Source organism: Schistocerca piceifrons, chromosome 1 (assembly GCF_021461385.2).
Source record: "Schistocerca piceifrons isolate TAMUIC-IGC-003096 chromosome 1, iqSchPice1.1, whole genome shotgun sequence".
In the NCBI taxonomy this organism is placed as follows: Eukaryota; Metazoa; Arthropoda; class Insecta; order Orthoptera; family Acrididae; genus Schistocerca; species Schistocerca piceifrons.
Window position 1 is genome coordinate 340,305,269 of NC_060138.1, and position 13,617 is coordinate 340,318,885.

General features: G+C 38.6%; 1 protein-coding gene across 3 annotated transcripts in view; it reads right to left on the reverse strand.

Moving 5' to 3' along the window:
• The window catches only part of LOC124783583 (PAS domain-containing serine/threonine-protein kinase), a 222,850-nt gene that overhangs the window by 22,372 nt on the left and 186,861 nt on the right, over positions 1 to 13,617 (reverse strand). For all 3 annotated transcript variants that reach the window (XM_047254035.1, XM_047254034.1, XM_047254033.1), the window contains exon 18: positions 8,908 to 9,041. In XM_047254035.1, the coding sequence (XP_047109991.1) occupies positions 8,908 to 9,041 (134 nt within the window). The remainder of the gene's footprint in view (positions 1 to 8,907; positions 9,042 to 13,617) is intronic.

Consider the following 13,617-nt stretch of genomic DNA (forward strand, 5'->3'; position numbering starts at 1 on the left):
CATTTTCTGAAATTTTGTTTATACGTAGATTTGTTTCACACGTGTCCTAAGGAATTTGTCCATTAACTAACAACTGGCAAATACAAAAAAAAGTTTCTGTGATACAGCAGGAAGACTGAGGTAAGCACATTTGCAGACACGAACTCTTCTACCACAGACAATCGCATGGTAAACAAAGGAATGTTGTTTCTTGATGCTATCGATGTCACTGACAACTTTTCTTGGCCTCCTTTTCGTGATGTCGCCTGCCACAATTAACCCTTGTAGATAAATATCCTGACTTTTTTTCCATGTTTAAAAAGTTTGAAAGTACCTCGAAGCGATCATCCTCACTGATAAGTTAGAAACATTTCATTCGGCATCTGGAACTTGTCAAGTAACCACAAATTATATTACACTGAACTTGTAGAATGGGTAAATGTCAGTACTGATACATTACCTGCAACCAGTACCAATAGATTTTCCAGGAACTGCTTTCCCACTGTAGTCATTATATGGCAACCCTTTAACTCTAGCCTCCTTGATTCTCCTCCTCTTGTGCTCACTTTCATTTCACTTTCATTTGGGAGACATTTCAAAAGATAGCATTCAATAACTTACAATAACAATCAACAATAACCATGACACATCACGAGGTTGGTGCCAAGTTAGTGTTGTGTTACACTTTCTGCGCCTGCTTGCTGCAAGCCAATGGCAATGGCATCTAGTTTGAAGGTGGCATAGTACAAAGTCACTGACGGTACAGTCTACTGGCATGACGCCAAGTGCAGCGGAGAAAGGAACTAAGTTACCGACTTGATTCCTTTCTCTTCAGCATGTAACTAATCGACCTCCTGTTATTCCCACAGGAAGAAGCCAAACACAGTGGTTTACTATGAAGTGCCATTTGAGACATCTACATCTATACTCGGTGGAGAGTATGTATGTATCACTACCACTTCCTCTCGTCTTCTGTTCCAGTTGTGAATGGTTCGTGGGAGAAACAATTGTTGGTAAGGCTTCTGTGTGAGCTCTCGGAATTTTAATAGTAATGCAGAATGCCTCTCCTGCAGTGTGTGCCACTGGAGGTAGCTGAGAATCTCTACCTTCGTGCTTATTAAATGAATCTGTAACAAAATGCTCTGCTCTCCTTTAGATATTCTCTATTTCCTCTATCAATCCTATCTTGTATAGATCTCCGACTTACATGCAATATTCAAATATAGGACTAACAGTGGTTAAGATTCTTCCGATGAATCTCACTCTAGCAATTAGTTTTATGTGGATTCCACTTTAAATCACTCTGTGTACATACTCTTAGATGTTTTATGGGACTGACCTGACTGCTTCCAGAAATTGTTAGGTAGTCATGTAATCATACAATAATGCACATCTCTGCCTATTTATGTGCAACTCATTACATTTGTTTATCACGAGTATCAACTGCCAGCCCCTGCAAACAGCATCAATCCCCTGCCTATCTTCCTGTGTTTCATTACAATTTTCTAGTGTTGCAACTTCTCTGTTTACACCAGCATCATCCACAAGATGCCTCTTAAACTTCCGACATTCACTATATCATTTATATGTATTGTGAAAAGTAATGATCCTACAATACTCCCTTGGGGTACACCTGAAGTTACTTTTATGTCTGAGGATTTCTCTCTATTGAGTCCAACATGCTGGGTTCTATACACAAGATTTCTTCAATTTTATCACACAGCTCATCTGATAATCAGTATGCCTATATTTTGTTAATTTGGTGGCAGTGTTGAAGTATATAGAACACATTCCAGAAGTAAGGGACACAGCATCAAACTGGTTTCCGGTATCTACTGCTTTCTGTGTCTCATGAGCAAAAAGAGCGAGTTGGGTACAAAACAGTTGTTATTTTTGAAACACATGCCGATTCCTACGGAAGAAATTTTTGCTTTCCAGGAATGTCATAATAAATAAATTGAAAGCAGTTTTGATTGCTAACTTTTTTAATGGTGACCGGTTTCGATCTATATATCACATCATCTTCAGACCTACAATGAACAGGAATTGATATGAACATACATCATCTTTGGCCCTAGAAAGACACTACAGTGGCGTCCTTGCCATCATCTTTGCATTGGTAGATAACAGTGCAGGACCACACTGTTTAGGTCACAGTAATTACCTTTTTACACTACATTTTATAAGCTATAAGATTTTAACGTGTTTTATAAGTCCTATAGATGGTAATAATGACTTACAGTAACTACCACATTATTTTCTTAAGCAGCAGAAATGCAACTTACATGACTGGCTATCCATGACATAATGCCAGAGACTGCGGGTGGGGCTTCACGTATTTAATTAGCGGCTGATGTTCTTCACATTGCAGTACACCACCAGCCACAAACAAGAGGATTGCCATGCGCCACCACCTCCAGCAGACATTCATGGTAAATAAGCGTTATTTACTGCTTTATGAATATATGATTTCGTCCTTTATATGTTCATATCAATTCCTGTTTATTGTAGGCCCGAAGATGATGTGATATAAAGGTCGAAACCGGTCACCATTAAAAAAGTTAAGCGATCAAGAACGCTTCCAGTTTATTTATAATAATTACAGATCGCTGTTTTCCTATATAAGAATTATGTTCTTTAAAATGTTAGTGTCATAATAAACAAGCATAAAACATGTTCCAAAATCTTACAATGGGCTCACTTCAAAGATGGAGGCCTATTGTGTTGTGTATCCATTCAATGACCCATCTGTTTGCTCTTCTTGACAGTAGTTTGATGCAATTTCAATATTATTTTTTCTGTGCAGCTAAACCCATCCATATGAGCACATGAAATTTAGCCATGAAGTTAGCTCTTTTTATTTCTATATGTAGCTCTGTTATGATTCTTTTTCCTTTCTCGGAGTCTCCAGTTACGCAATATTACACTTTTTTCTAAAGCCAAGCCCACACTATACATATGGCACTGTGTCTTGCACAACAATACAAGGTTCTTGAATGTCCAGTGATTCTCACTGGCATGTACATGCTTGATTGAAGATGGAACAAGCAAAAATCCCAAGCACAGCAGTTACTGGGTTATACTATAAAAAAAGAAAAAACCACCACTGTTGGCAATGGGTAATGTGGTACTAAAAAGTAGTAAAATGTTTGGTGGAGGTCTTTTTTCCTCTTCAGCGAACTGCTTACAGGAAACCACGTCATTTAAAAACTTATCAAATGACATTTGAACATTTCATCCGCTAATGTTTGAAGCAGCATTGACAGAGGACATGAATTATAGGAATGCTATATCTTGCAAAAATCACAATAACTCCATGGCTTTTAGAAACTAGACTCCTTGCTCAGTTAATGTATCTATACAGAATGTCCAATGTAGCAAATGCATGACTGTCAATGCAGTTTGCATGGCCTTCTATGCACTGGAATACTTTGTAAAGATATTATTCTTCCTCTGTATATAAAAGTATATACACAGAACTGTACAAGGAACTGTAATTCTTAAGAGTTACCAGTATGAGCCTCTATATGTCAAATATGGACATGTCAGAGGAACTTTGAATGAAGATTTTGGTTTCACAGCAATTATTTACAATCCTCTTTTTTCTTTGCTTTCTTTCTTTTTACAGATGAAACTCTTTACACTAAACTAAGGCATTTTACTCATAATATTACTGAAAACACTATGCAGTTACTGAAGCCCCAATCTTTCAGTATCACAAGAATATTTTAATGCATTCATAAAGATAAAAAATATTTACATTATGAAACTATTTATGAAAAGTTACAAAATTATGGACTGAAATGAATGATGTTTTGGAGTTGCTGATGTGAACTGAGCCAATCTGACTAAGATGGATGACAATAGAAGAATGATTGGCTTTCATATGGAAGAAGACAATCTTTGTCAAAGGTAAAAAAGACAACAAGGTCAACTTATTCTTCACTTCTTCCACTCCACATCCCATACCACTTGCAGTCCACTGCCATTATTATTGTTATTATTTGGCAGATATTGTCACAAGGGACCCATTTCTCCCTCAAAAGTTCTATGAGTTGTTTAATTTATAGTTGCACACAGTACTTATTTCTTTAACCATCAAAAGTTACATAGCTGTTGAATTTTCTATTTCAACTATGAAGTGCTTAACTTTAGACCATTAAGATGGTGCTTAAAATGACAAAGCTGAACATTGATTCAAGATTTCATTTGCAGCAACTCCCAGTAGTGTTACAATAGTGGTGGCATGTGGCACAGGAATAACGGTGATAATTGACAAATTTGTGTTGTGAAAAAAAAAAAAAATAAATAAATAAAAAATAAATAAATAAATTAGAAGTCTAGAATTTATCAGCCAAACCATTGGTAGTTCTTTCTTTTCTAAAGCCATTTCCAGATCTTCTGAAACTCAGTGTCAATTTTTTTCAGTTCTCTTATTGATCCATTGGATCCTTCCACTGACATTCTTGCACGATCACGAATCTTCACAAACTGTTCAAAATTTATAGGATCTCAGTGTAAACTGGTCCATTAACTGCTATCCACCTATTTTCTTTCCAATGACACACCATTAGAATGACTTTGTAATAATCACGTAAAACATCAGTATCAGACGTAAGTTCTTGATGGGAGGTAGCCACAATTACTTTTAATTGCAAATGATATTTCTCAGCCTGGTTAAAGTATTATTCCAACTGAGCAAATACAACAACCTTCCACAATGTCACAGACAGTCAAACTTCCTTCATATTTCTTTGATGTGTCTTTTATCTTCTTTGTTTTACAGGTTTAGTACAGCAACCAGATCCTATTAGATGCAGTTGTATCATAATAGGTTTCTTGCAGTAGCAGTAAGTCACAAGGAGGTAGACTTGGGTTCATAAAATCCTAACCCATTATAAATACATGGGGTTGAAATAACAAAATCAGCTTCAACACATTATGGCACATCGGCATGTGCATGCATCATCATTCTAGCTGTTTCCGTAACTCTACAACCACCCCTTTCACTGCAATAATTTTGCTGTTGGAGCATCATCATACGTTTAACAGTAGCTTCTCTATTAAGAACTTCTCTGACCTATGCACTGTTAAACACTCTTCAATCATTATGTAACATAAGGGAAAGTCAATCACTCACCTATAAAGGACCGGTGTGTGGTGTACAGAAACATGTAATAGAAAACAGTTAATGTTAGCTTTCAAGTTCTTGCTCTTTTGCTAGTAAAAGTACACACATTGACACATATAACCACACAGACACCCAAACATACAATGCTGATGGTAGCAGCAAGACTAGTTATTAAAACATATTATTGAAAGTAGGTGCCTGGATAGATGGAAGTTGGGAGCATGTACGGTAAGGAGCCACGAGACAAGAAGCGGGTCAGATGCTAGAGTGTGGCAGGTCTTTCACCAAATGAGTCAGTGGCAGCACAATAAGATTAAAAGGAGTAGTTCAGAGGGTAACAGCATATAAAGGTTACTAAGGAGAGGCAGGGTGGGGGGCAGATGGAAGGAAGGAAAGGAGAAGAAGGTGGTGGTGGTGGTGGTGGTGGTGGTGGGGAAGACTGGGAGGAGGGGAGGGGGGAGTAAGGGAGGGGGGAGTAAGGGAGACGGGTAGAAAGAGAGAGCGTGGGGATCGGGGAGCAGTGGTGGGAGAAGGCTGTACATGATATGAATGGAGAAAGTATGGTGTGGACAGAAGAAAGTATGGTGTGGACAGAAGAAAGTATGGTGTGGACAGAAGAAAGTACGGTGTGGACAGAAGAAAGTACGGTGTGGACAGAAGAAAGTACGGTGTGGACAGAAGAAAGTACGGTGTGGACAGAAGAAAGCACGGTGTGGACAGAAGAAAGCACGGTGTGGACAGAAGAAAGTACAGTGTGGACAGAAGAAAGTACAGTGTGGACAGAAGAAAGTACAGTGTGGACAGAAGAAAGTACAGTGTGGACAGAAGAAAGTACAGTGTGGACAGAAGAAAGTACAGTGTGGACAGAAGAGAGAAGGGAAAGGGTACAGTGAGGTAGCGAGAAATTAGTTAGCAAAGGTTTAGTGCAGGGGTATTGTAAGAGTGCAGGATGTGCTGGAGAGAGAATTTCCACCTGAGTAGTTCAGAAAAACTTGTGCTAGAAGGGAATAACCAAATGGGCTGTGTAGTGAAGCAGCTATTGAAGTCATTAGTGTTGTGATGCGTAGTACATTTGGCAGCTGGAGGATCAAGTTTGTGATTTGTCACAGTTTGGCAGTGGCTATTCGTGTAAGTGGCTACTTGTCACGCCCACATAGAATGATGTAGAGTAACTGCAGTGTATCTTATATTTAACATGGCTGCTTTCACAAGTGGCCCCGCCTTTCATTGGGGAGAAGATACCTGTAACTAGATTGTGGTAGGAGGTGGTGGACATGTGTACAGGACAGATCTTGCACCTGGGTCGACTACAACAAAACGATCCATGGCATGCAGGGCTGGGCATAGATACTCTTGAGGTTGGATGGGTGGTGGAACACTACTTTGTGTGATGTGGATAGGATTTTGGGAAGGATATTCCTCATCTCAGAGCACGAGAGATGCTGAATGCCAGTGGAGGATGTGATTGAGCTTTTCAAGGCCAGAGTGATAGTGGTTGAGTTGGGAGTGCTGATTGGTGGCTGGTTAACAGGGTTACTGGTGTCAAGAGGAGGAGATGGCATTGGAGATCTGTACATGGGATGAGCTGGATACAACACTGTGTGCCACAGGCACTGGGAAGGTTATCAGTATATTTCGACAGCTCATAATACAGATGCAGCATCCATGGCTGGCAAGGTTGTATGGAAGAGACTTTTTGATGTGGAACAAGTAACAGTTGTGGAAGCAGAGGTGGTGCTGCTGGTTGGTGTGCTTGATTTGAACAAATATATTTGAGAAGCCATCGGAGAGGTGGAGATCAAACATCTAAAAAGGTGGCTCGTAGAGTTCAAAACAACCAGGAAAGCGGATTTGGCCATAGGTGTCCCTGCTATGGGTCTAGATCATGAAAATGTCAGCAATGAATCTGAGCCAGATAAGGGGCTTTAAGTTTGACTGGATGTGAAGGATTCCTCCAGATGGGTCATAAATAGGTTGGCATAGGATGGTGGCATGTTAGTATCCATGGCAGTACGGCAGATTTATTTACAAATTTAGCCTTTGAAAACAATTGTGGGCCAGGGTGTGATTGGCTAAGAGGATTAGGAAAGAGGCGGTGAGTTCAATTTAAGTTGGGAAAGATAGTTTTCTATGGCTGGCAAGGCCATGGAAATGGGGGATGTTAGGGTGTATATACACTGCATCCACAGTGGCTGACAAGGAGTCTGACAGTGATGGGAAAGGAACTGTGGAAAGGTGGGGAAGGAAATAAGCAGTGTCTTGAATGTAGGATGGGAGGTTACAGACAATGGATTGGAGGCGTTGATCAACAACAGCAAAGGGTTCGTTCATAGGGATTATTGTACCCAGCCACAATGAGAAAACCAATGGGGAGACCTATGGGGTTGGGTTTGTGGAATTTGCTTGAAAGTACTATAGTATACCGTTCAATAGCCCTTGCTTTGGTTATAAATTATTTCAGTTTATGAACAGCCATCTTTAAGAAGTGCAGCACATATATCCCGACCCAAATCTTTGCAACTGTTCACATTTACCTGTAAGAATAAACTCAACCTGGCTCTGACATTGTTTATCTTTTATTGAAAGAATGTTTCTGAGCTTTGCTATGAGCCCAATCTTTCCATAGGTTTGAGCCTGGAACCACATTGACATTCAAATCCTTTGAGATAGTATCCTTCAAATGCGTTAATTCTTACATCCATTTGAGTGGAATAACTCTTTTTTCATCGAGTGCACTTGCTTCAACTTACTTACTTCCAGGATAACACTTCTCACGGTGATTTTAGTGAACTTTCAAAATGATTACGGACTTACACTAGTAAGATATCTGAACAAAATTTAACCATAAATAATAAATTAATATTTATTATCTGGATATTTGATATGTACAGAAAGATCAGAAAATAAATTGTTTTGGATTCTTGATAAATAACACACTCATCCTAGTGTCAATCTCCTACCATTTATCACTGCCTCTTATGTCCACGGTTCTTCTAGCAATCAAAAGTACATTCAACTGTTGTAATAATAGCATGTTGTTGAAAATTATTCAGATATCTTGAAAGTTTTATTGTCATCTGCAGCCTGGATTGTTGTTTCCTTATCAACATACTAACTTACTTTATTGCTGTTAGAAAAATAAAAGGCATCATCAGAGAAAGTAGCTCCATATATGAGGCGTGATACAAAAGTAATGGGAAGATTTTTTTTCCAGAATATTTACTCATCAACATCAACTACTTCCCCTTCAAAGTAATTACCCTCAGATATAATACACTTGCAAGAGCACTTTCTCCAATCTTTGAAGCACATCTGGAACTAACTTTTTATTATCATGTTCAGCTCCTCCAGCAGATCTGTTTTTATTTTTATCTCATCAATGGTGGCAAAACAACATCCTTTCATAGTTCTCTTCAGCCTCGGGAATTGAAACAAGTCGCAGGGAGGGAATGTCCGGCAAATACGGTGGCCGAGACAACATAAGGGTTTTCTTTTTTTGCCCAAAAAACCACGAACAGCCATTGAGATGTGTGCAGGAGCCTTACTGTACTGCCATTTCAACAAGTGGCTGTTTTCTTCAGATAGCTTCACGCAAACAGCACATAACTTCCAGGTATTATATTTTATTGAACATATGACTGAGGCAGGAACTCATGATGCACTATTTCATTGTAACCACATTTAATATTGTTAGTAGATTTCTGTCATGATACTTCTGAAAGTTGGAAGTATTGTGGCTATCATCAGGGTCATTATATGAAATAATTGGATGAAATTAAGAAACTGCAGTAAATTACCTTCTGAAACCGATGAAGGTGGGTGCAATTCTGCTTTCATAATTTCTTCAACATCAAAAAAAGGGTTTTCACCAAATGTCATAACATACAGTGTTACACCAAGAGACCACATTTCCAGTTCTGGACCTTCGTACCTAAAAATGTGAGTAAAATATGTATGTAACTTTTCTATGATTAAAAAGTTATGAACAAAACACACAGAAGCATATCTCAACAATGTATTGTCATTCAAACTACTTGAGAAAGAGAGAAAGAGAGAGAGAGAGAGAGAGAGAGAGAGAGAGAGAGAGAGAAATGTATGCATGGACAAACATATGGCGCATTTCATCAGCCCTATTAAGTCTTCACAAAATTAAGATACTTGTACTTCATTCAGCACAACCTCATAAAAACATTACCTATTTTATGTTCATAGGCTTTTGTGATGAAAGGCAGTTTACATTAATTTTGTCTGTATTATAGAGTGAAACATATTGGGAAATGAACTAACTTTCAGCACTTCCAACACTGTCATCTACAGCCCACATGAATTTCACGTACAAAGGAAAACTGTTTTCCTTCACATTTGCTATGTAGTTTGTATAGAGTGACAGTATGCTCACTAAATTTGACTAGCAAAAGTTGTCAGTAAAACAAAATTTGTGGAGCATTGTTTTTCAATAATGTAAGTACTTAAAAACCCTATTTGTTGGTTCTGAGAATCACATAAAACAAACTCAAAAAAAAGTAATAGTGCTGCACACTCTTACTCAACTTAATATAAAGATGAAGAATAAATCTGATTGCACTAGAAGGCTGTAGTTTATTTTCAGAGTGTAATTCAAAGGCCCAGGATTTCCTCTTGCATGTCATCAATAAGAGCAGGCAGATTAAAACTGTGTGCTAGACTGTGACTCAAACCTAGACATTTGCCTTTCAGGGGCAAGAAAAGGTATCTGTTGTTGCACATAGAACAGTAAGTGCAAGAATAAAATTTTGTTAAGAACTGATGGAAACATTGTAAAGTGGGGCACCATCTGCTAGTTACGCAACAGCGTTGTGACCAAATGTCAACATGGGAGGCCTATACTACGAACAAACTGGGAGCTAGTTTCATCAAACTTTGCAAGACTGAAGGCAATGACTGATTCAGCACTTTGACAACACTGCAGAACAGACAGAAATTGGTACTGTAATGAGGCTAAATGTAGTCACTTCCCTTAGAGATTCATAAGAACACCTATAGGGATGCAAGCTTCATGTAAAGGAATGCTCTGAAACCTGTGCATGGCAAGTTCCTCGCTGAACATTGACATCTCACCTCGTGCTTTCAAGCAGTGCAGACTCAGCACGGTTGCTGCTAGGTAGTGCCATAAGGAAAAAGGAAGAACTGTAAAACTTTCATCAATAAATTATTGTTAGTTGAATGCTGTTTCATTATTTCATTAGAGTCCCAGCACTCTACAGGATTATTCACCAACCCACTGTGACCACTGGTCAAAATCCTGAATAATCAACTTTTGCAGTGCGGACATGCGGGAAAAGTGTCAATGACATTCTGGAACCTACCAACAGGGATGCGGAGCCACGTTGGATCCAGTGCCACTGCCAGCTGTGCTAGGTTTCTTGATTTGGTGCGAACAGCCCACTCAAGGTGGTCCTGCAGATTCTTGATTAGTTTTAAATCGAGGGAGTTTAATGGCCATGGGAGTAAGGTGGTCAACTACTCCTCTTCAAATCACACACATACACTGTGAGCTGTGCAACAGGTTGCATTGTCCTGCTGGTAGATGCCACAGTGTCAAGGAAAAACAAACTGCATGTAGGTGTCAATATAGTCACCAAGGATAGATGCATACTTGTGTTGATCCATTGTACCTTCCAGAATGACAAACATTCCCCAGACTATAACACTCCCTCCTCCAGCCTGGATCCTTCCAGCGACTGTTTGAGGACCACACAGGCCAAGTGCCACCTGTCTAAGGGATCATAAAACATAATTAAGCTGAAAAGATCAGCTGTTGCCACTCAGTGGTACTGTCGTCCAAATCCCAGCGTTCGTTGCCCTATAATAGCAGTCACCATGGGTGTATGAATCAGGTGTCTGCTGTGGACGCCCATATGCAGAAATGTTCGTCGAACAGCCATTAAGGAGACACTGCTGGTAGCCCATTGGTTCAACTTGGCGGTCAGTCGCTCTACAGTTGCACATCTGTTCACCTGTGCACATCTCCACATTAATTGTACACCCATGTCATGTATTGCCCATGGTGCACTAGAGTGCCTCAGCATCTGTTTCTGTCACACCATTTTGGTATGTATGGCATACTTTAACCACAGGGGGACACAAACAGTTTACAAACTTGGCTGTTTTGAAAATGCTTCCGCTGTTGGCCCAAAGGCCAATCGTCATGCCCTTTTGGAAATCAGAAAAACTGCTCTGTTTACCATTTTAATGTGCCTCTGAAAAGTAAGTGTTTTAATTTTTCCATCACACGTATTTTCATTGCTGCTGGATAAGTCAGTTACATCACCTTTGCCTAGAAGAGGTTCAGTCGATATATGGTAACATTTTTTTGAAACTGGATAAAAAAGTAAAGTGGAATGGTTTAACTGTCAGCACATAACTTCCTGTTATTTTTGTTCCTCACCAAACCTGAAAAGTTGTCTAAAGTCCAGGTATTCAACAGCACCTTTGTAATTGTGTGGGTTAGGAAGCCAATCAAGATTGCAATTAACCAATGATCTTTCTGCAGGAACTCAAGAAATTCTTTCTCATGAATCGCCTTCGCCAATGTGTGCTTCCATATCAGAAGTTATCCATAGAAGGAGTCAGAGTGGGTTTCAGTATGTATCCAGCTTGCCACTGCCATCTGCATCTGAGTGAGATACTGATTTATTTTCTTTTGTGATGCCAATCAATTTTCATTTGCAACAATCGATAAGTAAATCTCTGAGAGTCATAGGTACCACCACATTAAATAAAATTACAGCATTAGATACACAACATTAATATAGAAAAATTCCTGAATTTGTTTTGCCCAAATTATAAGTTACAAACTCAAAAGGTGTTATCAGACACTGTAATGCCTAGTTGTTTGACAAAATCTGCTGCAAAGGCTATTACAGCTGGACAGCTGTAAATTATATTGTATTGTAGCTTTTGTTCTCGATAAAATTATGAAAAAGTGACAACAGTGAGTTTTATTTTTATAACTTCCTAACTTGATAAAAATATTTATTGTGAACTTTCTATTGTTATTGATGATGAAATGTAAAGACTTTCTGAAAATCTTAAAACTACACAGGATGTAACAAAAAATTACTAGTCCTCTTTCCATGTTCTTCCAAAACAGGTTAAAATAAGATAAAAACACAGGTAGAATATCCTTGAATAAAAAAAGGTAAGGCATATTCCTTTCGTTTACTTTAGTAAGGAAATGGTGAGTGGCGAGCCATGAAAAAGATATGGTTCATTTCAGTGAGAAAGTGGTTCTGATCAAATCTCTGAAAAGAACAAATTTTGCCCACCTCTAATTGAAACCATCTTTCTCAGGTCAGTAAGAGTGACCAACTCCCCCTTATTTTCCAGGCTCTCCTGTATGACAGCATTTTTTTAAAAAATCCTTCCAGTTCCCTCACTGACTACACTTACTTTCATATATTTCGTCAACACTCACTGCTGTAAAAATTAATCCTGCTAAATGCTATCAATAGCTCACAATCCCTAATTGGCAGACCTTGAAAAGTTTTTCTATAACAACTGATACTATTGTCAACATGCAGTCTTTTTTCTGTTCATCCACCTACGGAAAAAATATGGTTTGGTTCAAGGAAATGTGCGGATCAGAGAAAGAATGACATACCCTACACTTCTAGAAGGGCTACAAGACAGGAAAGGGGGGGGGGGGGGAGATGTTTGCTTATATCTTGATAAGTACTGGCAACACATGGATCCACTTGCTCTGTACTGATCAGCAGCTATGGTATAAATGAGACACCCGTCTCTAGTGATTGCACTGTCAATTGAATGTTAAACTCTTATCTTTCTTCCTTCTCTAATCAAGACATGGACGTAACAAGGACTCTTGGAAACACATTATAGACATGTACATGTTTCAACACACCTGTTACATTATTTATATTTCAATTGATTCATACAATACAACAATTTGAAATGCTTCGAAAGAGCCAGCACTGATAGATCAACAGATCGCTTAAGTTGGCAGCAATCAAAAACAGATAGCAGTCAATATGACATGTTCCAATTTGTGTAGTGTCCTTTACCATACCATTCAGCGTTTACATGTGTGTACATTTGTTTCTAAAGTGAATCAGTTTTCATCGTGTGCTCTCACGTCAAGAGGCAAGAAGTTTGGTGTTCTTGAATTTTCACCACAAATGAAACTTATTACAATCTTTTGATTCTAAAAACTTCATCTTGGTTTGTGGAGTAACCCAAAAATATGGTACTTGTTATATGACATAACAGATTAAATGTAAGAAAAGTAGCCAGCTTTTTTTCATTACATTATATCTTCATTGTCATTCGTTCCAATGCAATGTGTAGTTGTGCAATTGAAATTTATTGTAACAAAATCTCCCTTAAAATCATGATAAAATGTCGGTTGCACTACAACCAGCACACTACCTATTAAGTCATTCAAGAAATATTTGCAACTCTTACTAGCCTACTGTTTGTGAAGGAAAGTGGTATCTTTTGGTATACAT